Raw genomic sequence first — 25096 nt, forward strand, 5'->3', positions numbered from 1 at the left:
GTTTTCTGAATCTGAGCCGTGATTGGTCGTTGTGAGCAGTTGTGATGTCATTTTCAGTCGACAGAAGACAAAATGGCCGCCCCCAGAGATGGCTAAAAACGAGTGCATTAACACTTATTCCACAAACGCAATATTTATCAGAACGCCCTGTTTCAACTAGTGGGCTTGGATAGAACATATTCTTGAAGAAAATATGTGTGCGTTGACTTCCTCTTTAACAACTGACTCAAAACGATCATTGACCAACTAACAACGCCAATCTGCAGTCATCAACCTAGCATTCAGTATTAATCTATAAATCAGTGAAAAAGTCTCACTTCGAGATCACTATTTCAGTTTTGTTTCAGATAAGACACAGTATGTGCACAAACATCCACTTCCTTCTTTGCAGCAGTTTAGAAAAAGGACCTAAAACAAACTGCGCATCAAATGCCATCCGCTCTGAATTTCAAGTTCCCTCTAGATTGTGCTCAGTGACACCAAAATAACAGAAGACATCGGCGACTCTCCTTCGCCGAGCTCAGCGAGCGACGGCCGGTGTGTCGTCAAGAGATGCGTTGACAGGAAGCATGTGTCGGTGTGCTTAAGCGCGAAAGCAAATTGCGCACGGCTTTGTGCGTAAGCCAAGGAATGGGGGAGGGTGTGTTGCCACATCCGAGCAGGTTTTCAAAATGTCTCACACTAGATTTCATTTTCCTTATTACTGTGCCAGAGCTTTTTTTTTTGGGGGGGGGGGATTATCCAAGGAATATATTCTACCTAACGTCAGTCATCTTGTCTACCTGTTGAGTTTATTTACCATATTGGCACACAGCAACATTTTAAATCAGAGATGAAGGAAATATATCATGATTAATAAACACATAGATGAAATTCTTCTGTAATTGATTCCTATCAAACCCAATTCAAGCACCGAAAAGGAGACTTAACAGTACGCAGGCGTTTACCGCCTGCTGCTGGTCAAAATGTCACCACAATCAGTGTCATGTCATCTCAGTTTGACTTTTGAGCAAGCTGAGATGTTCCAAAGTAAGCCAGCGATACCAGCACTGCACATTCAGGACTGAAACGAAGCTAAAACGCGACGATGTCAAAGTATATCTGACCTTGCACAACACAAGGCAAACCGTGTGTGTGTGCTTTAGCAAATAGGACAAAATGTTCATTTCTTACCGCGCGCTCGGCTCACGTTACTTGGAAATAAACAATCAGTGCCTCCTTTTGTTCATGGCCAAGAAAAGTCAGTACATACATGCTTCTCTGTCAAAACAGTCACAGCTGTGTTTCCGCCCTATCAGCTGGAGCGCTGCAGTGGTTTTGGGGCGTTGCCAGCGGTTTCCTCTGAATAATGTGACGAGGAGGGGAATTCCTGTAAGGCCCAGGAAGAGAGGAGGTGGAGCGAGGAGGTGCATGAGGTGAAAGGGGGAGGGAGAGGGGGAGGGAGGGAGGGAGGGAGGGAGGGACACGAGAGAGGGAGGGAGGTAGGGAATTGGGATGAGGGAGTGTGGGAGGGAGGAGGGGTCTGCTTGAACATAGCAGGCCAGGTGACGTCACTTAAACCAGCTTTGGCACCCTCCGGGGGATCGTTCGCTTGGTCTCCCTCCCGTCTTGTTTGTCCTGACGGGGGCGGGACTTAATGTTCCCTGCCAACTACTGGTTGCCCAACAGTTTACTCACTGGGTGAGAGGAGGCCGGCGTGTTTACCAGAGGATGACTTTTTTTTTTTTTTTTTTTTCTCTCTTCCCTTTTTATAATGACTTGGTAGTTCTGGGAGTTAAGTAGCCACTTTATGAATCTTGTCAGCCCTCAAAAGCATCTGTTTCTTTGAAAGAAATGTATTTTCTAACCACTCTCTCACAAATGCCACTTCATTAGGTACACCTTGATAGAGGTGTAGAACAGATGTTTTTTGAAATATTAATATTTTGTATAAATACAAATACTATAATATTACATAAAATGACATATTACTTTTTTTTTTTGTTAAAATATTTTTTCTTAAAGGGGGAAATCAACCCAAACATATTTTTTTCAAGAATATGTTCCCAGCAGGCCCACTAGTTGAAACACGGCATTCTGATTAATGTTGCGTTTGCGGAATATGAGTTAAGCAGCAAAATCCACCCCTTTTAAGCCATCTCAGGGGGCGGCCATTTTGTCACTACTGCCGACTAAAGATGACATCGCAACTGCTCACGGCTCAGGTAATAACAACTTAGTTTCAGAAAACAGGTCAGCTGTGATTGGCCGTTGTGAGCAGTGTCGTTACCTGAGCCCTGAGTAGTTGTCATTTTCAGTCGACAGAAGTGACCAAATGGCCGCCTCCAGAGAAGGCTAAAAACGGGTGGATTAACTCTTATTCCACAAACGAAATATTTATCAGAATGCCTTGTTTCATCTAATGGGTTTGCATAGACCATATTCTTGAAAAAAATATGTTTGCATTGACTTCCGCTTTAAATACAGTATATTTGGTGTTATAGTTAGAAGCATTGCATGCTGAAAACAGACAAACTGTTTTCTCTCTGCAACACATCATCGCTTGAAGAAAAAAGAAAAAAAAAAAGAAAGGGCAGCCCAAAGTAGGGGAGACGTCAGTGTCACACAACCTTCTTAGAGTGTGCTTTGGCCCAACCTCAGATGAGGCCTGTCCTGAAAACAACTTGGCACAGTTTTCCGTGTCTAAACTGGTCATGGAAATGCAAATCAGTGTGGAAAGATTTGACTCAGGGATGACTGAAAATACCAACGGAAAAGCCCATTAGGTCACTTTTGGATGGCTCGCCATTAGCTTTTAAAGGTAAAGTACAACGTTGATATTTCAAATGTGCTGTAGATTGTTCATGCGTATCCCTTTAAATGGTTTGGACGTTTTTTTTTTTGCTTTGCGTGTCAAATTTACAGAGTAGCCAATTACAGCCTGTCACTTACAAATGACCAAATTGTATCAATTGTTTGGATCTATTCAACCATCTGAGGATTTGGTTGGGCTAGTGTTGGACTATTGTTAGCTTGAGCCCGAGTCAGTCATTGACCTCCACAGTTGACCTCCCACAACTATGCTGAGTGAATCCGAAAAAAGAGGAAGAACCCTTCGCTTTATTTTAGGATTAGTCATTATGTGAAATTGCGCGGCTTTCACAAGCAGCCCGCAAAAGAGGTTCCGAAACATTTTCTCAGGCTAGCGTCAAAACAACATTGGTGTTCTTGCTGTATCATTGCTAGGAAATCCATGTTAACAGAAAAATGTCAGGGGCTAAATTTTGCTCTGTAATTATGTTGGTCAAAGCAAGAACATAAAGTTGTTGTTGGCAAATAGAAAGTACAAACAAACGGTGACTCAGAGTTTACAATAAAAGGCATTTCTGCAGCGAGGGGCAGAAAATGCAGAAGAAGTGCAATGGGAACATGTGTGTTAATTACACCAGCTGTATGACAAGATAGTATGATATATAGCATCGGTATTGCATCAACCACATGTTGAACAATCGTTCGGGTCTTGCCAGGTAGTAAAAATACTCCTTGGTCGTACTTGCTATTGGAAATCCGAAAGCGTCAATAGCAAGTATGCGCAGCTGACGTACTGCGCATTGGAAAGACTATTAGCTTTCCAAATGTCAATTTGTCTAATAACACACATCAGAAAATCACCCAGTGGGAAGCAGGACAATTTTCTATGGCTAGCCACCCAGTGAAAATGTCTACTAATACACATAGTACTCAGTGAAGAGCACATCAACCTCTGCCAAGGAAACTGTGTTGGCGCCTGCCCATGTCATGGCCGGGATATTCGGTGAAAGCTGCCATTTTGATTAAAAAAATGGAATAGGTCTTCATTGGAGCATGCTTCAAGCCCTTTTTGTGGCTATGCAGATTTTGCATATCTGACAAACAGACCATCAAAACCTAATTTCTCACAAATGTTTAGTTCAATAATATTGAAATATCACTGAGAGTACACAGAAACAATCCTACTGGGAAATGGGGATATTTTTTCATACCGTACTCACTACAAAAAAAAAAAAAAAAAAAACTTAATGCATCTCATTTGTCCATTGGATGTGAGTCTGAATTTTCCCCAAACTTAAATCTCAAAGCACACTTTGAAACCTGGCAACCACAGGCCAACAGTTGATGACGGTCATTTGTCAATGACAGATGTCTAATTCCGAAGCGTTGACGTAACCGCGTACAATCCGGCTAAGACATTTTGGGTCGATACGGACAGGATTTCTCCGGTTGACGGATGCACCCCTGATCTTGGAATCTAACGGCAGCGCCATCTTCGCAATGGAAGAAAGGGACTGTTTCAGCTAGAGCGAGCGAACTCTTAATTAGATCGGGGGCTTATGAGGCTCAGAGGCAGTGAGAATAAGACAAGGTAATGAGGCTACACAGGAAATAAGGATCTAAATGTTGCCAGGTCATTGATCAAGTTACAAAACAGACGTCAGATCCTGCTCAGGTTCATCTCCTACATCTTGGCCCCGGCTTCTCCCCAAACCACCACCGCCACCTCCTACTCCTCTCCAGTGTTTAGATTACAAAATGAGACTCTCTCAACCATCAAACCTTCGTCCATCAACCGCCTCCTGCTACCCGCCCTCGGGGGAAGCGCTGAGATGTTAATCAAAGCTGTTACGATGACTACAAGTGTGGCACATGGAAACACGCTCGACACGGCGACGGCACGAACCCCGCGACGATTTATTTCATTTAAGCAAATCTCTTTTATGTCCTCTCCTTTGGTGTACTGAAAACACATTAGTAAGTAAAAAAAAAAAAAAAGGGGGTGAAACAAGTTGATCCCCATTTAATTAGTTAAATCAAATCAATAGAAAGAAAGCACATTCATAAAGGAAAAATCCTACGCACTGAGTAACCAATGGCATTCTTCATCCCTCTGTTATGCATTAACTCCCTCGGTTTGTAACATAGGTTAATGTTACCGATTATAGCCTTAACGCTCAACAACGCCGATGACATCACGATTACATCAACATTTTCTTCCCGGTTAAAAACAAGTGTAACTAGAGAGGAAATATTTTCCGAGTATATGAAGAGGTAAAACACAGGGGAGCCGAAAGCGATTTCCTCGCTATACATAGTTAGTGGGCTCACCTACAGCCAATTTTGTGTATCTTAACAGTGTTGCTGTCATCATGGACTCCTGCCAGGTTTTCCTGAAGCTGCTCGAACTTCTCCCACTATGTCTCTGGGGATGCCATCACACAAGTGCATTAACTGCATTGATTTAACTCTTGATTGCCCGGGGTGACTTTCTGTGTATTTCTAAATTTATGACGGTGGGAGTTATATGGTATATGAAAATCGATTAACTCATTCACTGCCAGACATTTTCAGACCAAAAAGCCAATTTGGACCTTTGCTATGTGCCTCTTGGGTACCTCATCTTTCCTCAGCGATGGAGTTACCGCCCACCTCCGCTGCCACTCGCCGCAGATACTCTGCCATCGCCAGTGGGCATGAGGTAACGTTACATAACGGTGTCGTCGAGCACAGACATGGCGTTCCCTTCGCCGTCTTCGTTTCCCTCCCGCTCCTTCGCTCATTTTCATCAACCCTAATTTGCCACCTTGTTCCATTACTCCCGCTGTACCCCCCTGCCACTGCCTGCACGTCTCCTTGGCTTCCCTCACATCAGATGCGCTGATATCACCTTTGACAATACCACGAGGACGACTCAAATTAATTCAGTTTGAAAAAAAAATAAAAATCTATAAAGCTCAGCTAATAATCTTTTGTTTGACCTCCAGTCCAAAATGCCAAATCAGCAATGAGCGTAGTCAATGAATACAACATTGTAATGTTGATTTACCATAATTTTCTCCAAAAATGCAAACAATACAATTTGATGCTGTGAACCATCCAGAGGGAATCACACTTGCCTCCATCGACATCTATTCTGATATTAAGCCACCCGGCAGCGAGATGCTAAGTGAGCCTAATGACCTCATGGAGTATACGCAAGAAGTCAGAAGTGTCTAAGTTCGGATCTGCTCTATCTCTGGACCGAGCTGTTGCATAACGCCGACAGCTCATCTGCAGCCGCTGCGGCGCACGGGCTTATCCCGTCCTTCCCGCTCACGTCGTGCGTCAGCTGCAGCTGCCCGGCCCGGGACGGGGAACACGGCGCAGAGACTGCGACGGGTTGCCGTAGACGTCGGCCCGCCAGCTGACATTATTGCTACACGGGGGGGAGATGAGGCAAGAGGAAGGACGAGCGAGGAGGGGTCATTTCCTGTCTGATGAATGGCATCATTTCTCAACAAGAGAAGACGCTTCATAAACGTTGACATTTCATGATACATACTTTTGATACCGTTTGACTGAAAATACTCGACGTGCAGAACTGACATGTTCGGCTGAAGTGGAAAACAACCATCTTAAATCTAAATTTTGATACATTAACTCAGTCACTGCCATTGACGGATTTACTTGTCTTTTTGCAGTTATTCACTCCCAGGAATTTATTTATATTCTTTTTTTTTTTTTTTTTTTCCAAACGTTAGGGTAAAAGAGGGTCTGAAAATGTCTGGCAGTGAATGAGTGAAAAATGCAACACAGTGCTTTACAGAAATAAAAACAATTGAAACACAAAACTACCATAACCAGTACAAGAACTAGTAAAATTGCTAACTACTCCATTAGATTACAAAAAAACTATGAATTACAACATTCCAGAAAAATGAGGAGCAACTAAATAGCTGTTGATGCTGCACAAAGTTGTGAAAACAGACTGAAGTCACACTGATAGAAGAAGTTAGGAAAAAAAAGAAAAGAAAAAGGGAACACAACACAAAGTGATGACACCGAGAGAAGTTCCACACGATACCTGTTGTGTGTGAAGCGTACCAAAGAAGTCTGGCGTCTCTTCGAGAGCGACTGACTGGCAGCTGGCTGGCTTTCCCTCCCAGCGTCCAACGTGCTCACAGGGCCAACACCTGACATTCCCGACCACTTCCTGGACCAATAATCTTGGACATTCCTGGGCTCTCTCTGACTTCCGGCAAGAGTGGATATATTAAAAAAAATAAAAAAATAAAAAAAATCACGATCTCAAATGCCACAACAGTGCTGAGAGCTGAGCGTCTGGATGCCGTCTGCCGCAAGAGACAAACACTCACTAATACGCAGCTGTGTGTCTGAGCTGAGATTTCAACTCCTCACTTCTGCCTACTGTCAGTATAGCAACCACACTTCTTTCTCCTCCCTGCCTGCCTGTCTGCCTTTGTGTTCCTTCTCACCCCCCTCCTACTCTCCTCTCGCCGTTTTTTTTTTTTTTTTTTTTTGTTTTTTTTTAAATCACTTCCCAAAAATGAGGGAAAGCCCTGCCTGGCTGTATGCAGACTTCCCCAAGTTGAGATGATGCCTTCCTCTATTTAAAAAAAAAACAACAACAACAAAAAAAACTGGAGGGAGGATCTAAAAATAAAATCTAATTTCTCTATATGAATAATTCGCTCTCACCCACTGTCAACATCAGATTAGCCACTAACCTACTTGTTGCCCACAACCTCCCACGCCCTCGCAGAGGCTATAAATACTCATCTCTCCCAGCGCATTGATCCCTCTTGTGTCAGGCAAGCGGTGAATGCTGGGGGCCGCCGCAATGAGCAGACCGGGACTAATAGAAGAAAGAATTAGAGGAAGAAATTGAAAGACAAATTACCGAAAGAGTGAGACAGAGAGTAGGAGGTGTAATGGACCGCCTCCGCTTCAACGCAGGACCGCAATTCGTATGACTGATCAACTTTACAGTGGATATAAAAAGTCTACATGTTGCTGTTCAAATTCAAGGTTTATGTAATAAAAAAATAAATAAATTTAAAAAAAGAACAAGGTCAATCCATTTAAAATTTTCCCACCATTCATTTGACCTTACACCAGTACAACTCAATTTGAAAAAAAAGTCAAAAAAGTTCAGCATTTACATTTTCTGGAAGAAAATGTGGAAGATTTCCGGTGTTTTTGGAAGATATTGGAAATGATGAGGCTTTCATCTTGACAACCTAACCACATAGGCGAGATATTAAGAAGGTGGGAGATTGTTGTCACATGTATTAAATCGCCAGTACTTGCCAGAACTTCCTGCAGCTCCTTCAATGTTTCCATTGCCTTTTGGCAGCCTAACAAACCAGTTTTCTTCTCATCTTTTGATCCATTTTAGAGGGACGTCCAGTTCTTGGTAGTGTCACTATTGCGCAATATTTGCTCCACTTGATGACATTCTTCACTGTGTTCCATGGTATATTTAATGCCTTGGAAATTCTTTTGTACCCTCCACCTGACTGATACCTTTGAAATGATTGCTCTTGATTCTTTTTATATCACAAAAACTTGCATATGAACACGAGTGTGTTGACTTTTTATAGCCAGTGTACATGAAACTGGATCTCTTTTGGCTAATTCGGTGAATCACAGGCAGATTGATTTTCACTGAACATTTTCCCCCCAAGTATCATTTACAACATAGCTGAAGCAACACAGTGCTGACGCTTGGCCTTATTCACTCCGTTCCCATCGGAGACGACGACAAAACCATTTAACAAGGCGCACCTGGAACAGCCCTCATCAAGTCGCACATCAACAAGTTCGACGTCACGGTTTTCAATGCGTGCGGTGAGGCAACTTTCAAATCTTATTTACAAACAACCTTGAGGTGTGCGGGGGTGTTTCTTTGTAGATGAGGAGTCCGAAGTCATTATTTCCTGGACGAATTGCAACTTTAAATCCCCAAGAGCCTTTCCCTTTCACTCGTCCCATTTCTCACATGGAAACAGCAGCGAAAGAAAGAGAAGACCAACGTTATGAAATAGGACTAAGCCTTGGCAGCAGGCCGGCACCCCTTTGCACCACGTCCCCCACCCCCACCCCCCACCTCCTCGTCCTCTTTCTGACTCTTTGACTTTTTACTTCAGTCAACACATTTGTCTTGAAAGCTTTTCTTTTAAACCTGTGCACATTTTACTCTATTCATCTCTTTGGTCGCTTTTGTGTACCGTGACAATGGTGTCAAAACGATGACTATTCGATTGAACAAAACAAAATAAAAGCTGTAGTAAATATGCCAAGCCAGGAGATGGCAATTGCCACTTTCTAAAGACACTCGACACACACGCACAACGACTGCTTGTTGTCCAAAACAGTCTTTTGAATTGCCTTGAGCCACGCATGCAAGTTTAGAATTTAAAGTATGGACGTAATGCTACATAATCTACACCGTAGGGCTGTAGAGCGATATCGTTGTTGAATATTGCGCGATCGATATTAGTGCAGTCTTTAACATGTACCAAAAGAAAGGACATTTTTATTTATTTATTTTTTCATGCAGCTTAAAAAACAAGCTCAATGTATGCTTAGCTAATTAATTGTAATTACCCTAGATAATGTTCAACGATTGCATGTCCATGCACAGTTGGCGTCTGACCGGTCAAATTCGGATAAAAGCATACAATTCCATAGGAAATATAGTGCATATTGCGATATGCATGTGGACCAATATCATGAAAAATGTGCTTTCCATTTCACTTTTTTTTTTTTTGCATCACCCATACTTTGATGCACGAAAAACAATATGGAAGGTATAAGTTACATTACCGCTATGGTTGATAGGGCTATAAAAAAAAAATCTAACTATACTTGCTGGTGGCTCACTGGATGCTTGGTGTGATCACTAGACCAGGCGAGTGGGCGGAAAAGAGCACAAGTTTCCCATCGTAAAGACTTCATCAGACAATGCATCATGTTCCCACACCTGACTGGCCACCATCGCTGCTGTCGCCACTCCTGAATGGCTAAGGTGACGACTGCACCTCTTGACCCTGCTCTAAATGTGTCTGTGCTTACTGTGAGTACGTCTTTAAAATATTGACCCAACCTCGCTGACCCCGCTCGGCAATCCTGCTAACTTATGTGCTCTCTGGGGGCTTCCGGTGGTCCACTATCGATCTGCTAAACTCATCTGGGTCTGGGCATCCCACACCCTTCTCACCCCTCTAGTGGTTTTCCACCGATGCTGACCCTTGGAGGCACACACGCATTCACTACCTCCCACTCCTCCACCTCCTGGCTCAGTCGATAGCACGCCGATTCGCTCAGACGAAACAACAGATTTCCTTCTGAGTCTACACAAAGAGGAAATAATCACAACAAAGAGTTTGTGAATGAAACGTGCTCACAGTCATGGTCAGCGGCCATTTTAAGCGTGACTTATTTCAAGTACGCCAATTCATTTTCTTTGGCATTTCCAAAAATTCCATCGTCACTAATTGACAATTTTATTTCATCAGACAACATAGAAGCGCCATGTATTGTTTTGGTTGCAGGGGCCCGAATACCAAATTACTAGCAGAACATAATTGCAGCTGTCGGAAATAGCAGACAAGATGTTAGTGGTAGCACCATAAACAGCTATTGTCTCAACAGTTTTCATATCAACAAAAACACAGCGCACATTTCCTCCCATCAAACTGGGGGGTGGGGTGGTAGGGGGGCGGGGAAGCCTTGCTGCAATTTTCTCTAATCATTTCAAACTAGTTGTTGTGCTCCGAAATTCATAACCTTCTTAAAATGTCTCCAATGAGTGCCTTCACACTCCGTAGATCACAAAGTGTTTCAAGAAAGGGAGAATATCAATCCAAGACCTGAGAGTGTGCTATCTCAGGGGGCGGCCATTTTGTCACTTACTGTCGACTGAAAATGACATCACAGCGTCTAAGGTATCAGATAACGACCAATCATGGCTCAACTTCAGAAAACAGGCGAGCCGTGATTGGTTGTTACCTGAGCAGCTTGTGATGTCATTTTCAGTCGACAGCAAGTGACAAAATGGCCGCCCCCTGAGATAGCTAAAAACGGGTGGATTTTGCTCCTTAACTCATATTCCACAAGTGCAATATTAATCAGAATGAAGTGTTTAGACTAATGGAAGCTAATAGAACATATTATTGTAAAGAAAACTTTGGGTTGATTTCATTCTTCATTGAAAACATTCTCTGTCGGGCTGGTATGATATCATTATTTACGTAGCCGGCAAAGCTATGGCCAGTCCACCTACACAACCCACAAAACGAAAAGCAGACTAGGGATTACCATTACAAAGTGTGCCACGGCAAAGTGACCTGCAAAACACAGCCTGATGAATCAATGTATGATGCGAGTGAGTACAGAAAAGGGGATTTAACAGCAAGGCATGCGTCTCTCACTCCCTCTGCGGTTGACAGGATCGAGCGGGAAGAAGGTGGTTTTCCCCTCCGATTTGAACTGACATGGCCACATTCAGCAATTGTTCCACAGCGGCCTCGGTCAAACCCCGGACCTCACTGTGCCAGCCACTGCGTCTTCAATAGACAGCATTGTTGTGAGCGTTTTCCCTCCAAATTCTCTGACAGTTGTTTTTGGTCTCTTGCCGCAACATAACACATCATCAAATGAATTTCTGGCACTGCGCGGCGCTTCACCGTGCACATCTCCTCAAACCTTCACCACATTTTTAGGTGGTATTACAACCACAATATTGCGACACTTCCCTCAAAATCATTTTAGCTCATTGCACTTCCCCCCCCGTAACGCCTTCACTCGTCTTTTAAACCCTCACTCTCGCCTCCCCGACTCGTAGGAGGTTCCAGCAGTAAGACACAAGGAACAGCACCTGCAGCCCGAGACTCATGCTGCTCTGTTTCCCTGGCAACCCCTTCATTGGGCTTTGCTTGTGCAAGCCATTAAGCAATGCCAGCTTTGTACACACACACACACACACACACACACACACAAAAGCACCCCAACACAATCACCCTTTTAAAGGGTTTCCGGTGCTAGCTTTACTGCTCTTTTTTTTTTTTTTTTTTAAATATTGAGCAGTTTGAAACTTTTTCTCTTACCTCCTCACATTTTCCCCTCAACCATACAAAAACGCATTCAGCGGCATCAATCTCGCGGAGAAAGTTTTTGTAAGGGTATTTCGATAGAGATGACGTACAGTATGAGCGCGAGTGTGTATGAGCTCTCCACCCCCGCAATGTGTCACGCACACAGCTCCCCCCCCCAAAAAAAAATGCGACATCCAGTCCCGGCATCGCACCACGGGGAGATTTTCTTCCACTACTCTCCAGCCTCTTTGCTGACGTCAGCGCGGACAAATCCTGTTTGGCTCCCAACTCGATTTTCCTCTCATCATTCCGACTCCTACGCCAGCGCTCACCTTTCCGAGTTGCCAACATCAATGCGGCTCAACCGAGTTTCCAGGAAGCGGCTCTCCAGGCGGGAGCAGCTCACCTGGGGAGGGGAGAAGGTGCATGCGTGTGCAAACTCAGGCGTACGAGACTAACAAGAACGAGAAGGTCACCGTTCGTTAGCTCCAATTTGACTCGGCTCGCCTTGAGCCCTTCACTAATGCTTCACTTTGAAAAGTTTAAGCCTAATAATTTGACTGACTGGGCCGCAGTGCTTTGTTACTCACTCCGCGAGGCAGCCAAGGACACACGCGTGCACGCGCGCGCACACAAACGCTGACCCGACAGGTCATCTCACTACATTCATGCCTGAGAGGACAAACTCACTCTACTTGAATAATGGTTAAAAAAAAAAAAAAAAAGCCTGTTTTGAAACTCAGCAATGTGTTGCCACTTATCACACACCGGGAACACACATGCAATACCTTGTACGCACGAGCAGGAATGTGGTTTGGCTTTGGTATTAGCCACTAGAGTTCAATAAATAAACGGTAGTTCAAGTTGCGAGTTTGCGCAGAGGAAACGTGGCAGGCGGAAGACGACGTCAATAAGGTGACAGAGACAGAACTGAACAAATAGAAATTGACAGACACATTGAAACATAATATTGAAAGGGCATCTGGACATTAGTGGTTTTATCGGAAGCATCATGTGGTACACTTAACAGAATATTACTAGTACTATAATTAAGTATGAGGTTGACCACAGAGCAGTCAACATGATGAGGAAAAAAAAATGAGCTAACTTATTTTTATGTACACTACAATAGCTGATTAAAGCAGTATATTTAAAAAAAAAAAAAAAAAACATTTTTGAGCAACACTTTAAAGAGGAATTCATTTTTTTAAAACGATTTGTAGGTTTCGTTTACAGTGGTCTAGAGTTGCCTCACTTTTATCGTAGTGATGCAATGCAAACACACTAATAAGGAAAGCGATAAATGAAGTCTTTGTGAAAGGCAGAATATTGAAAGAAACTATTTTCAATACGGGCTAATGTTGTGGCTGCTAGGCAGGTACAAATAGAAACTCAAACTCAAGTGACCAAGCTCGAAAGAATGAAAACCTGCTCGGCTATTCCAAGTATGCGCCAAGTAGAAAAGTGACAAATTGGTTTCCTCGAAACCAGATGTCACCAGATGTTAGGGAGGTTCTTTGCCCCTCAGGGCTGGCGGGTAACTCCCATTTGCCAATCACAATTAAATGACAAAAAAAAAATAAAGCTGTTCTACGATAATAATAATCCCATTCCTCCAAAATGGATGACGTTCAGTGTTTGAAGTGCCATTTAAAAGGTAGCGCGCAGTGCAAAGTACTTTGTGAGAATGACGAGACATTAACCCCCCCATTTCAGAATGACAAAGTGAGCAGCGGCCTTGCATTTTTCCACCACGCTCAGTTGTGCGTACTCAAACGTTAACGTTTTCTAAATTCCAGCCTCCCCGCCCTCGCTCTGCCTCTCTGTCAAAGCGAAAGCTTTTGTGAGGTTATACCTCCGCTCAGAGCAGACTTCCCCAAACTCGTTCCTGCCCGTCTGTTGTAGTTACTGTTGCTAAAACCCAGGTTTATTCCTGCCTCTGGGAGAGAACTTCCCTTTGTGAGAATCTTGCTGCATTCACACACTGTAATTTGAAGGGCCCGTACGGAAACACTGGTTTGGCTGCCTGAGCGTGACACAACATGTAAAAATCCATTCAACAAGGCCAGGCTGTTTAACCCTTTCATTTCCACGGCCGAGGGCATTTACATAAGCCAAATGTTTGTTTACTTGAATGACCTGACGTGTTGCGTTAAAAAAAAAAAAAAAAAGAGAGCAGATTAAAATTTGACTCTTTACCATTGACCTCTGATACACGTCAGAATCAATGCATGAGACGGAGAAAAAACAGGCTGACCTTCTTTGAGGGGCTAAAGGACACTTATGTCTCCAAATTAGGGCGGCTGTCAGGCCATCTTTACGTTAGAGGAGACAGCTCTGATTCATGGCGCTTGATGAAGTCAAATTAAATTAAAAATGTTATAAGATGCTGGATGGAATGACCTGCACCCTTAGTAAAGCTTTTATAATTTCGAATTACTATATTAATATTTGTTTTAATAAGTAATTTTTAATTAATACATTGATAATATTAATTAATAATTTTTTACCCTGACTATTTTCAATAATAAAAACATTTCTATACAAAACAAATCCCGTAATGAGCTGCGCTCAACCTCAGACTTTCCACTGTAGTTGATTTAACTGCTTATTTAGCCATGGTCAGCAAAAAGTTAATCATTAACAGCAAAAGTTGTTGAAATTTACTGAGCCAGAACCTTATAGATGGAAATCTGCACTGTTTTCAATTATACTTGCAACGACGGAAAGCATTCATGATTTCACAGTAAATCATGGCTCTAAACATTAACCGTAATCAGATCCGTAAGGTTAAACAATTTATCTACGTAAATATTATTGGGCATCTTCGGTGTCTATGCGCGTTTGGCTTTAGAGAGTGAACATTTTCCACCTTGTTAAAAACAGCCCCTTTCACAGTTGTTGAGCATTCATCACGCACCATCCTAAAGCTGTTGAGCGAGAGAAGCTTTTTATACGACGAGCGCGGGATGCACGGTTCGTTCCATAAACAATTCAGGGCACTTGGGTCGCAGATAAAAAAACAAACGTTGCACAGGCGCATGACAAAACGCCACAGAGTTGAAAGTGGCATCCAAATTAAGTTCTGCCTCCATTTGAAAATGCTGTAAAAAAAAAAAAAACGTGTGACTAAGATCATTCCTTAAACAACACTTGCCCCGTAACAAATAAAAATATGAGATCTATCCTTTACTCAATTTGCCCAAAAAAAATAAATTAATCAAAAGCACAATCAGTTCCGTTAACGCCACACTACTTGCATTGACTAGAGCCACCTGCCGCCAAGTTTTGTGACAACAACCACCAGAAATGGTACAGGTCCTAACTTAGAACTTTCCAGAATGAAAGGAACATTCTAGACGCCTCTTCAGCAGGTCTGGGAAAACACAGACCACCCAGGCTGACGCGAACCACGTCCCCACCGGCATTTGCGTTGCAGACTCAAGCCAGAATGTCACCAGAGGTGTCTGCTTTTTTTTTTTTTTTTTTTTTTTAAGAATCACACACCTAAAACAGTCATCACATGAATCCTTTCTCTACTAACTATTAAAAACACCTCTTCATACTCTGCTGTGCAGCTGTAATCCACCGCAAACTCCAATCACGACAATAAAGACATTTATAGCCGTTTAAATTGTTGCCAGACAGGTCAACAAACTGCAGCACGTTGTATACTCATTCCATAAATCTGAAATTTCCTCCCACTAAACCACGCAGATATTAAAAAATAAAATAAAAAAATGCTAGCAGCATTATTTTGTATTTGTCACTTTAAATAAACTGGAATTTTGTTAAAGGGTCTAAGTGTTTGTTGTGTTCATTTTTGGGAAACACTTATTTCACCCACTTAATGTTTGCCTGCCAGCCATGAGCTAAGTGTTGCTGCTAATGTCCACAGAGAGAGAAAGAGAGAGATTCTGTTTGAGGGGGGGGGAACCACTGGGTGTTTGGCTTGAGCTGCTTAGAGACCAGCTGTTTGACAAAAGTAAACACAAAGAGGGTGAGGGGGGCTGCAGGAGTTCCGAAATTTCTGCATTGTTACCCGCAAAGTACGTCAGAGAGGAAAAATACACACTGGAGGGAACATGGATAATAACATTTGAGTTGCTGTGAAAATGGACGCTTTGTGACTTCTGCTTATTGGCTTGTGAAATTCTTTTAAATGCTCAAATGCAAATTGGGTAGAGAATCGTAAAACTAAAAAAAAAAAAAAAAAAAAGTTAGTACCGGTAGTACTAGGTTGTTTTCACTAAAATGAGTGACTCACAAGACATGAAACACTAAATCTTTTTTTTTTTTTTGCCAAATGAAGACCATATTGTGCCTCTAAACTTACTGCCGATTGCACATGATTCCTTTGTCGCCTGTGACCAGGATTTTCCTTCCTTAGAACTGAAAAAAAACGACCATCGGAATGCGCAGTCAAACTCAGCGGACAATTCCCCCCTTGCTGGTGTTTACAGTGCGTGATCGTTTATTATGATTTGGTCCGAAATACAGCCGGGAATGCTCTGCTCAAGTAACCAGTGGATTCGTCAAAAACAACAGACGACGTTCCAACCAATCTGCCAGTTGTGCACAGGTCACTAACTCAAAGTTCATGATCGCCGCAAATCATGTGCAGGACTAAAGGCCCGCGACCTCTAAGTGAGCAAAAGAATGAAAAAAAAATTGTACATTCATCTATGAAGGGCCAAACGTCTTATTACATTCTCACCTTTGTGTGTATCTCACTCAAGGACTATGTGGACTGATGCACTGTGTGTGTTTACACCACTCACTTATTCAATTGGAATTTGTTCAATTAAAACAAAGGTGAAAGTGGCTGTTGTTCGGGATCAGTAGTCCTAAAAAAATAAATAAATAAAATAAAATAAGAAAATATTACATCCTGTGCATGTTTCTACCCAAACTGTCAGAAACAGAATCCATGAAGGTGGCTTTTGAGCCTGACATCCACAAGCGGGGCAGAGAACAGCACAACTGGAAGATTCACTGTTTGTCCGGACATCTCAACAGTGTCCCAGTTTCCAGATTCGAGTCTGAAACGGGATTCGAGCATGACCACAGCAGACTTGACGGACAGCTCAGCAGCCACAAAGGGCCTCATCTGAAGACATTTGTATCGCTCTTATTTACTTCCTGTTGGTTCGCACGTAAGATTGCATTAGACGACGGCGCTAAAGGACTCGAAACACACCAGCCCCAAATTATTGTTCAATGAAACGAAAAGAGCAACCGTTGCATAACTTTCTCAGCGATGCAGATCTTCAGGCAGATTGGTTCCAACAGTGACGAGGTTTCATAGGACGATTGCTTTTCATATAAGGGTAACTTTAATTTACGTGGTCTGGGCGATCGCAACCCCTGTGGCTTATGAAAGCGCTTACCAGCCCTCAAGACACAGCAGGACTTGTCCTATAACTAGGAACTGGCATGCTCACTCAGTGGTGGAACAACCATCAGTATACTGAAAGTCGGGGCCGCTGAGACGCAGCGGGAGGCGGCGATTTATACATACCGGGAAAAAGTGTGTGAACGACATGCTCTGCACAATAGCGCGAGGCAACTGACCAAGGAGGAGCTGCTGCAACCTCAGAGCAACTCGTGTCACTTTTAGTTGCATTTGCTGTGCTAAATTGAAAAATGAGTCAGGAGAATTTTTTTTTTTTTGGTCCCGTAAGAATCTCTTGCCTTTATATGGACATATTAGAAATGTCTCCTTGTTCTAATTAGACATTGTCTAATTTAAGAAAAATCTAGGCGGGATTAAGTGTATAAAGGCGGATTTCAGATTTTAAAAAAAAGGTGGTTCTTACACACTTAAAGGATGACTTTAAATAAAGTTCTGGAGTTTGTTCTTGTATTGGTCAAAATAAGGTCAGTTTGTTCTTCAAACATGGGGACAGAATCATGTGACGGCAATCGTGGGAGTGTGAGAAGGTTTCTGAGAGTTTCCATGGAAAGACATTTCCCACAGATGACTTTACGCATGTGATAACGTGCCTTCCCATTCGCATTTCCTTCTTAATGAAGGTAAGGCCTCAAATGGAGCTGAGGAAGAAAATGGAAGCCTGTGATGCAAATTGAAAAGTAGCAAGAAATTGAAAATGAATAAAAATGACCCCACATTAGATGCAGATGAAGTAAACACGGGTGTTTCCTGTGTATTGTTGGGTTTACACCACATATCTTCGGTTACATTATCTTGACTAAAACGACTGCACAAAATAAAAGGGAGAAAGGAATAAAGCTTAATCTTGAGTTTCAGAATGTGGAGGTTCCATCTTGAACCCATTACTGTCAAACAAACATCTTTCCCAGTCCAGATGAATCACCACCGAATGCAAAAATGACAAGACGCTGCGGCAGCTGCAGTGCCACCGCCTCCCTCATTAGGAACACAGGACAAGCTGACATTAAAATAACATCAAGCGCAAGTCGGCTGCCAATTCCTTTGTGTCATGCGCAGTTCCACGTCATAATCATTCCCATTGTTTGACCAAGTGTCAGTTCATATGTCAACATCAACAAGAGGTGCTCAGAGGCATCGGGAAATTTGCGGCGCCGATCCAAGTGTTGGGGAATGGCGACGAATGCATACTTTCACACCCAGCATGCAACGCTACAAATTACCAGATCTGCGAACTGCAAACGTCTGTTGACACGTGAATCCATCAGTTCACAACATAACACGCGAGCCCTTTCAGCCAATGGGTGGCAAGATGCTGAGGCTTCCATATGCTCCGGCGGCCATCTTTGGTCTACGATGCCGAGGCTGCTGCGGGCTGCCGCGTGCAATTATCAGATTCATATTCGCCATACGTTACATAACAATAATAACCAGAAGGGGGCGAACCTGAAGACAGCGGCTATGTTTACATGGGCACAATTTCTTTAAACCGATCAGAGTTCGGATTAAAATGATATATTGAAATACAGCGGAAATAGTTGTAGAAGAAGAAGCCATTGTGACTTCCGTGTGACAAAACATCGCTTCGTCCCTTTCTACTTTAAACGTTAGCGTTATTTCGCGTATTTTTCCCCGTTGCGCGGAAACGTCGAGTTAACGCTTCCTAACGGAGCTGCAGATGGACCGGTTCAGTCTTGCGCCTAAAGTGTCTTTTCGGCTCGCTCTACTTTCCGGGAATAACAGGACGTCTACTGACGTCGCACACACGCGCGGTAAAGACGGTTTGTTACGAAATTTCGGAATACGTGTTTTCGTGCGTGCTTATCGGATTATCAACCGACATAAACCACCCCTCTCGTTCAGAATAAAATTTTCACGGAATAGGCTTGATCGGGTCAGAATATTCTAAATAGCATTTTTATTCTGATCAGGCTTTTAATCCGAGTGAATGCGTCCATGTAAACGTAGCCAGTGACATCTAATTTAAGTATAGCACTTAAGTGAAGAAACAGCGACAAAAGATGCAGGGCCAGAGAGTCAAACAGAACAACAACCGGGCAACAAAGAAATTAAGTGACTGTCAAGAACAAAAGCAACATTAAGTGACGACAATGTCAAAAGTCCAAAACTAGCATACAAAGTGGTGGCAAAATACGCCTACAGCAGAGTGTGCGTTGAATTTCCCCTTGACAGATTAGATATGTATTTTTAAGGTGATAAGTATTTATTTTCATATGCTCTTTCCCTTAAATGCTATAGTATACTATTACACAATACAGTATAAGTATACAGTTGTTTTAACAAAACGGTACATTGAACTCATTTTCATTTGGGTATTGCAGTACCGCTTTTAAATGACTACAATAATGGCCCAACATCGGGTACACTAAATTACACCTGTACCAAAAATTAAACCTTTTCAAAAACAATAATACACATTTGTGATAGACACTGTCAGGTTTCAATTTAATTTGCAGAGGTGTAGAACTACCCTGCATTACATATATCAAAACATAAAGCTATTTTTAATATGTAAATTAAGATTAAGAAACCCTCTCAGATTGAAGCAAAAGGTATGTCGTGAAGCTCTGACCATGAAATTCAAACCCCAGCATTGCTCCTTCGATTGTATTTTTTTTTTCCGAATCAAGTGAAGGATTTCATGTGTAGCATTTTTGACATGGCCCAAACTCACCTTTAAGATTTTTGGGGTTGTTCTGCTTGGTACGCGGCATCTTTCCTCCTCAGCTCACAAGTGCATCTTGGGAAAACTGGGCGCTACCGTCGGACCTCGAGAGTAGTTGTGACCTGTGGCGGAGTCGTCTGCAAACTCTGCATACATCTACAACAAAAACACACAAGCCCGAATGAGTTTAGCAGAAACGGCGCACTATGCCAGCCTTGTATTCTGTCACTTGGCAGCTGAGTGCTAGTCTAGGACAGAGCCGCTGATTGAGGTTCATCGTCAAACAGGTGCCCTGCCTCTCAGAGGTCCTCTGTGGCAGTGCGCAGTGTCGCTTGGCCCGCTGTCGCACGGAGGCGTGAGTATATCACTTTGTATCTGCGTCAGATGCAAACAGCCCCTCTGAGTTATGTTTTGGGGGGGAAGCTAGATTGACATGTAGGTTGTTGCTCTGCACTGATGAAAGATGCGAACAATAAAAGCTGGATGTGCTCTATGGTGATGAGTGCTCAGGGTGACTCAGAGGACAACCATCCTCACGTGTGGCCCCGTTTAAGGTCACAGGATAAATGAGCGATACAACTTGAGAGAATTAGAAAATTAAAACACATACAAAGGGTAAGATTTCGTGCAAATTCCGATTGAGGGAAAATAACCGATTAAAAAATGTAAGAGAAAAAAATTTACATATAACTGCAAAATGGGCTGCTACGCATGCCTGCATAAGAAAGATAAAGGCACAAAAAAAAAAATCACAAAAATAACAACAAATGGCATGTTGCTTCTTTCTTTTTCTTGCATCATCCCTATCAAGTCCGGCTGAGACATATCAACACCTGCACATTGCAGTGAGCAGCAGTGCTTTAGGTACCATCCTTTGTTTGCCCTCCGCCGTTATTACATAACACTTACTACAAGTGGATGCTTTTTCTCCATACACTTGCTACATGTGGCGCTAGAGCAATGACATCATCGGATGAGAACAGCACTGTCGTCTGCATCATCTGCCTGCATACGGCCACGTTTATTTAGAGGTGCCACCACCAAGCATGCCACACGACGAGCCTCTCACCTGGACGCACTCTTGGGATTCTCCAGAGCAGGTTCCACGACGCTGACGAGGCGGAGGAGAGAGACGTGCACGCCTGTCAGTCTGTCTGTCTGCAAGCCTGTCTTACGCTCTCTCTCTCCTCCGTGCGTGCGCGTGATGTTTGAGGAAACACCCCGATGCTAACCCGAGAAAAAAACACCATCAGGGCAGCAATGCCCGAACGCTTGTGTTTGGAAAACACCTGACTAATGAGGCATTTCCACGCAGCCGTGCGGACCCATCAGAGCCATTATGTAAAATAAGGGCACGCAATTGTGCGCACTGCGATGGATGAGCGTGCGCGTCAATTTGGAAACGATTTCCCACGTTTCATGGGGAGTTGTGTAAAACAGTTTGAGATATATATTTTTTCCTCGTTTGCTGAATCCAGCATGGAATGAGGCGACGCGATGCATGGGCAAAACGCGTATTTTGTTGCAACACGTGAACGCCCTGCAAGAGAGGGAGGAGCCAGGGAAAACCCCTCGCTGTCGTTGCAACAGCTAAATGGAACACTTCCTTCAGACAACAAAACCACGGTGCGCCTTGCACGTTTAGCACAACATCGGCACAGGCAGCCACGCACATGCACACAGATGAGGAAAAATAGCAAATAGCTTACCCGCAATAGTGCAAAAAGGCAACCGAACACAATGAAGAGTTAAGTTGCAGTAGTGGTCAACCACGCGCCAGTCAACTACACTCGTCGTGTCGTCCGGGACACCGTGAAAAGCCTCGCTTCCACGTGAACTTTTATGTAGGTGACACGCATGACGAGAGCACGAATGAAAGCAGCTTTCAAAGAGTAAAGCGACCTGTAACACGAGAGTAAAAACCCACCCGGGCAGCGTCCCTCACGGGTGGGGGAAACACACGCAGGAAAACAAAAACCGCACACCCCGGGTTGCTTTATTGATACTCTCGGGAGTTGTTTAGCTAATGACACTTTTAACGCACCTTAAAGCGACGAAAGAGGTTGTTCAGCTCCGGATTTCTGCATTCACCTTCTCCCTCACTTTCTATTGCAGGAAACAGACAGGCCCACTGACGTCACCGGGGGTCCCTTCTCCGCCTCCCAGCCACGGGGTGTCCTCCAGAGCCAGCGGGAGGTTCGCGATGGCCGCAGCGCCCGTGACTTTAGCTCACTCGCCCAAGCTAGTGCTCGGCCATGTTTCTTATCCGTCTTTAATTAGGAGAAGGACATAAGAAACGTTACACAAGAGTCACAGAAGCGCGTGTATATTGTCTAAGTATGGTGCCGAAGTGACACGTCGTTGCGCGTACACCCCCTTGGCGGAGCCTCATCCTCTCTCTCCTCGGCGCATAGTTTAGGATTGACGGTTTTCCCGGAGGTTCCTTGTTGTCAGGTCACGTTGTGCCCCTCCGCCACCACCGCCCGGGCTTTCCCATGCACTAACCCACAGCAGGGAAACAAGAGCGGGCCTTTCTGCCTGGATTCCCTGGAGGGAGCAGCTCGTAAACAGCCACTCGCGTTCAATAATAGCATTACTGATGAAAGAAAACTAATTATAAGCGATTCGCCCGAGTTGTCGAGGTGTGCTTCCGCCATTTGCTTTCTGGATGTAACGGCATGACGTCGAACTAGGGCCTTTCGTAGAGATTTTAAAGTCAACATTTGGACATTTTGTATTGTTAGGATTTTTAACAACATGATAAATTGTATAACCTGAAACTAGATGGACGGACAGACAGACAGATAGTCATCCTTTATTATTGGCACGCCTGGCTAAGATGTGTTAAAAGCCTTAAAATAATTTCAATCTTTATTGCAGAATCATACTCACCTCCCAAGCTCCTCCCATGGCCATCTCAGTCCCCAGACCTCAACCCCGTTGAGAACCTGTGGGGTGAGCAAAAGAGGAGAGTGCAGAGCAGAGGACCCAGGTTGCTGGATGATTTAGAGAGATTTTGCAAAGAGGAATGGTTGAAGATCCCTCGTTCGGTATTCCCCCGTCATTTGAAACATTATAGGAGAAGATTAGGTGCCATTTTGCTGGCAATAGGAGGTTGTACAAAGTATTAATATCAGGAGTGCCTGTAACTGTAGTACACATGTTTTGATGTAAAATAATTCCCATTATTTATTAATGCGGGATTTTTTTTTTTCAAATGTTATTCTTACATTACTTAGACAAAAAATGATTTATTAGAAGCTAAAGAACACATCTTAACCAGGGATTACAATAATTATGGAGGGCAGTATAATGTATAGATCAGACCTCAAGATAGATTGCATCTTGACAGTTGACGTCTATCTGTATCTATATTAGGTGCGTCAAGTTCATTTTGTCTGCCGGCCACTTCGTAGTTCCGTTTTTTCTCAGAAGGCCGTGTGTGCGACTGTGAAACCATAGAAATGTCTCATCGCCTCATATTGCACATACACAACAAATTGGTGCATAACTAGTTTCGAAATCAGTAGGCAATGAAAATTGTCCAACTATTATTTGTTTTATTTTATTTTTATTCATTTAAGGGGAAATGGTAACAAAACATGCTTGCAATTGTCAATTATAAAGGTTGTTTTATCAAGAAACAAAGTCAACGCACATGATTTGCCTTTGCGGGCCACATTAAATGATTTCTGAGATATCTTAAATAAATGTCAGTCAAAACTGTGTATTATTAGGTTTGATAACACTCTTGCATGGTACTTTATATTGCCCTAAAAATAAGCCAATGGTATATATTTTGGGGGCGTGCCAAGAAGATTGACCTCTCAAAAACGAAGCAGTTGTGTATGAATCCAAACCCTTTAATTATTACCTTTTAAGACAACACAAACACATCTATGGATATTTTAGACCAAGCAAACTACGGAAGGACATGCAAACTCTACTTCATCCACGCAAACCCCCCAAATAGAAAAGAGAGTCCAGTCCAAGACTAAACACAGGACCACTGTCCCTCCCCACTTTTGCACCCTGACGTAATGTTTTTATTTTCATCCTCTGCCCATATTCCTTGCTTTATGCCCACCATAAGTTGGCCCGGTGATGACACATCACACAACCATAAAGGTCAGGCTATTTTTTGCTGAACAGTATGGGCTCTTGTGAAATGGCTGTATATATCATAAATTGTCATCACAGCGGCACAAACACACCATGAAATAGGAGAAATAGGAATAGAGTGGCTGTTTATGGTTTATGTTTCAAAACACGTTTGATGATTCAAGTGAAGAGGTTGGGCTGCATGCAACGTTATGAGACAATGTTTAAATTAAGATACGGGAGGGTTTTTAAAAAAATATATATATATATTTATTTATTTATTTTGCTGCTAGTTGTGAGAAATACAAACGCAAAGCAAGGGTACTGCAGTAAGGCATTACCATTAATAAGTGATTGTGTGACAGCCACCCACTGTCGCATTACAGGCTTCCTGCAGACTGCAGTGTGGGACTCCTGGCTCACTTTGCACTTTATGACTCACCTGCTTCAGCTACGACTTGAAATAGCTCATTTGAATGGAGAAACTTTTTTTTTTTTTTTTTTTTAAATTTCGCAAGTGTTGGAACAAGGCTGCCTTTGTCCTCTGAGATCTAAACATGGATGCGGATTTTATTATGTAAATCCTAATGATGGACGTCAATGACTATGCGTGCGGTCTATACCTCAAATGCAATCAAATCTAAAAATGAGAATGGCTGTTTGCAGAGGTTTGTCAGTTATGACCAATGTGTTTTTTTTGTTGTTTTTTTTCCTCCCCCACCCTCATGCTGTCTACACGCCCACATCATAACAGAGATGGTTTTATCATTTGCAGTGCTGAAAGAAAAGCACTGCAAGGGCGATAGAAGAGCGCAACATATATGGAAAAATGGTCATGTAACCACAATTTTGTAATACGATAACATTTGAGTTGAGCTAATGCATTAATTTATGTGAGTCGATACTTTTAGCTTGATTACGACTATTCGAACATAACTTAGTTGGATCTCCAAGGTGACTATTTTTGACAGCATTTTGACTGTACTGTATATTTTGTACACTCCA

At 43.0% G+C, this 25096-nt stretch overlaps 1 protein-coding gene across 4 annotated transcripts in view; it reads right to left on the minus strand.

Moving 5' to 3' along the window:
• Nucleotides 1–22559, minus strand: part of hivep1 (HIVEP zinc finger 1) — a 42657-nt gene extending 20098 nt beyond the window's left edge. Inside the window, exons 1-3 of one of the 4 annotated variants that reach the window (XM_086014385.1) lie at nucleotides 22362–22559; nucleotides 22035–22260; nucleotides 20000–20146 (exon numbers count right to left, since the gene is read on the minus strand). In XM_086014385.1, the coding sequence (XP_085870511.1) occupies nucleotides 20000–20039 (40 nt within the window). In that variant the 5' untranslated portion in view covers nucleotides 20040–20146; nucleotides 22035–22260; nucleotides 22362–22559. Of the gene's footprint in view, nucleotides 1–19999; nucleotides 20147–21059; nucleotides 21488–21699; nucleotides 21946–22034; nucleotides 22275–22361 lie in introns of those variants that run through there. The other 3 variants (XM_086014386.1, XM_086014388.1, XM_086014387.1) reach the window with 3 other exon arrangements.
• Between the last annotated feature and the right edge of the window lie 2537 nt (nucleotides 22560–25096).

The sequence above is a fragment of the Filicampus tigris genome, chromosome 18 (assembly GCF_054856515.1).
Source record: "Filicampus tigris isolate MCC_2025a chromosome 18, RoL_Ftig_1.0, whole genome shotgun sequence".
In the NCBI taxonomy this organism is placed as follows: domain Eukaryota; kingdom Metazoa; phylum Chordata; class Actinopteri; order Syngnathiformes; family Syngnathidae; genus Filicampus; species Filicampus tigris.